The 4,501-nt window shown below is 47.8% G+C and overlaps 1 protein-coding gene across 1 annotated transcript; it reads right to left on the bottom strand.

Moving 5' to 3' along the window:
* Positions 1-3,564: 3,564 nt before the first annotated feature.
* On the bottom strand, positions 3,565-4,501 carry LOC135679474 (pathogen-associated molecular patterns-induced protein A70-like). The gene has a single exon (XM_065193269.1). The coding sequence runs from the start codon at positions 4,398-4,400 to the stop codon at positions 3,735-3,737; it is 666 nt and encodes a 221-aa protein (XP_065049341.1). The 5' UTR covers positions 4,401-4,501; the 3' UTR covers positions 3,565-3,734.

A 4,501-nucleotide genomic window follows, 5' to 3' on the forward strand; every position in this document is an offset into this window, starting at 1 on the left:
TGACGTTGAACACACCGTCTCCATCTATAAGTTGAACAGAACAACAACCTTCATCCATATCTAGAAGAGAAAAAAAAGGGTCAGTTGTCTTCAATTTGACATTACCCTGTAAAAATTCAAGAAATGTGATTCCCCTCCTCCCCCCATGTAGGGAAAAAAAGAAAAAAGAAAGGAAAGCCAACAAGACAAAAGGGACATGACACATGACAGGATAATTTGACATACTACTAACTTTCTAAACAACAAAACTAGTCTAGAATTTGGTAATCCAAATGAGTTACCACGACATAAAACAATTTGACTAGAGTAAAAAAAAATGAGGAAACTAAATTCAAATTTTAGTCAGTGAAACTCAGAGATCATATTTTAGTCATTAATAATCAAGTTTATTTATTAACATGATCTACTAGCAGACCTCCTCCAAAAAAAAAATCATTGAAACTAAAGGATAAAACGAAATGGCATATTAACTGTGTGGGACCAAAAAACCAATAAGCAATCACATGATGATCATTCAAACCCCTAATATGACTAAAATACTCGAATTTGTCATGCAAGGCAAACAACAATACTTTTGCAACATAATTCACTAGAATTGGCAGGTAAGTCAGTAAATTAGAAAACATTCTACGCAGGATGTGATACTCCTCGTTGCTCATCGTTGATAAGAAAGCCATCCATTTAAGTATTATATCGCTAAGCTCGATCAGCTAAAAACGAAAAGCATTAACGTACACGACGAGATCAAGATTTTGAGACACCGGACTCGGAGAGGGCGAAAAGGAGAAAAAGACTAATTCAACAAAGAAAGCTGAAGCTGAAAACCACACCCCCATCACATATATCCGGTCGATATAAAAATCCTTCTGAACAATGAGACAAGTGAAAAGAGAACCACGATTGTGATCGAAACCACGAAAACACGAGATAAAGAAGGGATCAACTGCGTCGCAATGCGTGGTATGCGTCAAAGAATTGACGAAGGCTGCGATCCAGTGGGCAAAAGAAGAAGAGAAATGAGTTTGCAGGCTTACCGGGGAGAGGAATAAAGATCGGCAGGGGATCGCAGGAGGAGAGATGGTCGACCTCGACGAGGGAAGAGGAAGAAGAGGGGAAACGACTCCGTCCGCATCGCTTCTACCGCCCGCTTAAAAAGACGGTTGAAATCGAACGGATCCCGTCGTCTGACGTCACCGTCAAATACCAATCATCGTAATCAGATACGTACATCCGATGAGGTAAAAATGCTACGTGTCTCTGTGTGTAAGCGACGGAGTCCTCGTTCCATAGTAGGAAGAAATTAAGACCGCCGGTAACGAGTTACGCGTCTCAACCAGTTCGACTTGCTTTTGGACCCCAGCGACCGCCTACTTGAGCGACCGGTTCGGGGGACCCGGGCCGCCCGTGTCGCCCTTTTCGCTCGAGCGACGTTTACTCGCTCATTTCTAACCCGTTCGCCCACCTGCATCGTCATTGGGCGAAAGGATGGTGCCCGACCCGCTTGCGATCGGTCAGTGGATCCCATTAGAAATGATGGTACTGGAAGGCAAAGGGATTGGATTGGCTCTTTCTGGGCCTCTCTTTTATTTGGTGATATTACATGATGACCACTTGGGTGTAACTCGGGCTTAATTAACTCAACGTGCCATGTTCTTCTCACACGAGAATGAATCAAAGCAAAAGGTTGCTCTGTTTTAAGCTGTCCCGCAGCATCAGACTATTTGTTAAGTCGTCGCTTGCTTTTTTCTGTCCAAAAGGAAGATGAGAATAATAACGAAGAGGCTGAGTCACTCGTGGCCGAAAGTTCGTTGTGTGGGGCCATGTCGGCGTTTCATTTTCTGGGCCCCCCGTTGGACCCCGCAACCCTCCCCATTGTTCGTTGTGTGAATACATTGTAAAACTTCAAAGCTACGAGCGGTGTTGTTCATATAAGCACGTCACTTTGAACAAAGACACTATTATAGCGAGTAGGTTCATCCGTAATATTTCAAAAAAAATTAAAAATAAAAATAAAAACTTACTTTTTCTGTTACACGTGTACTTAAATTCCAACTTAATTGGCTTTAATTTTTTTATTGGCACAACTGAGGAGAATTAAAATGTCAAGTAGCAAAACAAATCAGATAAATAAATTCCTATTCGGACACGTTAAAAATAAGGGTGTTTGATCGTCATGGTAACATGTCTCATTCGTAAAGACAATTGGATGTCTGAGTCACCAATCTCACGAACCCACGAGTTGCTTCCACGGTCCGATACGACCTTCCTCCGACATGGTCGGAGGCCGCGTTGGCGACGGTAGCGGCTGGAGTCCGGAGGACTAGTGATGCACGAATTCAGGGAGCATATCTTCACCTTGCCGGACGACCTGGAGGAGCTCGACCTCGCCGCAAAGGGGCCGGGAAATCCGGCCTACGTACGCTTGGGCTTAGATGATCGGCATAGCGATCCAAGCTACTCGCGAATCGTACGTTCGGTATCTGCAGCAGCACTCCGCCGGGGCATTATCCGCTTCACCTCTCATTTGCCACGGCGAGCCACCAACCACAAGAAGATGCCTTTCTCCAAGTTGGATACGCAGGAGGGGATCGATGCTATTGTGCACGTCTTTCTCTATCTGACCTGACTGGTAACGACGACTGGTCGAATAGGCCAACGACCAGGGTTGAAAAAAGACAATCTTCGATGTCTCCAGAGTCCAGAATTGATGGTGGCATTATTGCCGACCATATGAATCGAGCTAGCGTGGTGGCTCAATCTTCAGCAGCTCGACGGAGACGGATGAGGCGCAATCATCCCCAAGGATGCCTTCAGAATACCACAGAATTAGTTAATGGTGGCCGGAAGGTGCCCACGCAGGTGCAAGACAGTGGAGGTCGGAAAGCTCCGAAGCCTGATTGGTTATGATACGTCGACGCATGGAATTAAAATCCACCTGCGCTCGAGTCTCTTCAGCGCTGGTCTTTAGTAATAGCTGAAGCACCGACCTGTTTGACTCGAACCTTGTGTTGAAATCAAGCATACCACCAGATGCATCGACTCCCTTGTGATGTGTTCTACATGACAGTGCGTGCGAGCTCCCAATAAACACCAGAACTATGCATCGAGCATGCTGGTGAGCGCCGTTTCACCTCAAAGCTTTTCCCTCCGATCAAAACAGTTCATCAAAACGGAACAACCTGTTTTGTCCTTCAAAATAAACGCAGTTAATTTAATTCGGCATAGGTACTTATGGCACCACAGCAGAACGCCCCTGCGGTCTGGCAATGGCATCGACTCCAGCATACAGTACACGAAGAGAAAGCTGAATCCGGAAACAAGTTCTTAGTTAGTGAGGGTGCTTGATCCGACACCTAATTAGCATGCATGTGCAGGTCGGTCAGAGATGGAGTTCGATGCAAGCTCCATTAATTGTCTCCCTGCTACAGATGCCAGGACGCAACTAAGAGGGCAAATTTCCCCATCCAATCCACAGAGTGACTTAGAGAAGCTACCTGTACGTTCAGACACTAATCCTTTTCTCCAGCTCTAAATCAGGCAGATAAAATTTAGGAAGAAGAAGAATTCAACATTCGACCTCGTTAGCTTGCCGTTTTCAGACATACCAATCTATAATTTAATTCACAAATACAAGGTTTATTCTCTAGAAAGGTTAAAAAATAACGACAATAAATAACCATCACTACGAATGTAATTAAGCAGCAGGTTTTGATTTCTTGGTATTAGTGGTGGTGTCATTTGCCACGCTTGAGCATCTCCTTGTACCTCAGAATGGAATCTAGCCGCTGCAGGTGGAGCTGCTGCCGGAACCGGTTGATGAAATCGTCCGCCCTCGCGTCCACCTCCACCTCCTCCTCCTCTTCTGCAACCGGCGCTCCGCGGCCGCCCCTCGCGGTAGCCGGCCGCCGTACGATCTCAGCCGCCTCGAAGTGATCGAACGCCGAACTGGCGCTCGCGGATTTCTTCATCTTTCCCGCCAGCTTCCCCGCCGTTTCCTCCCTCGTGTCCGACCGACTCCGCCCGTATTGGTGAGTTTCGTGGTCGTGGTTGTCCTCATGGCTTGCTGCGGCCTCCGGAGGGTCCGTCGCTGTCTCCAAAGGAGCCGCTTCGGGGAGCGTCCGGGAGAGGGCGGCGTCGATGGAGATCTCCCCGGATCGGAAGCGGTAGAGGCCGATGGAACGGATGCGCTCAAGCATGGCGGAGGGGCCACGTGAGAGCGGTGGGAGATCCTCCGGCGGGACGTCTACGCCGTCGCGGTGGTGGCGGCGGTGGGAGCGAAGGCTCTTGGAGGTCACGGCGATGGTGCCGATCACGAGGTTGAGAAGCAGGAAGAGGACGGTGGGAGTGAACCAGCCGCGGACCGAGGTCCAGATCGATGTCCATGATTCCTCCATCATCATCGAAGCACTTTTCCCCTTTGTTCGCCGGAGCACTATGGAGAGCAAGACAGAGGACGGAGGACAGACTTGAATGGCGGGTGGGTCATGGTAATAATCAGGAG

This window comes from Musa acuminata, chromosome BXJ1-7 (genome assembly GCF_036884655.1).
Source record: "Musa acuminata AAA Group cultivar baxijiao chromosome BXJ1-7, Cavendish_Baxijiao_AAA, whole genome shotgun sequence".
NCBI classification, from domain to species: Eukaryota; Viridiplantae; Streptophyta; class Magnoliopsida; order Zingiberales; family Musaceae; genus Musa; species Musa acuminata.

Bases quoted from the DNA above. Each gene is read 5' to 3' on its own strand.
- LOC135679474 (XM_065193269.1), bottom strand. From the start codon at position 4,400: ATGATGATGGAGGAATCATGGACATCGATCTGGACCTCGGTCCGCGGC.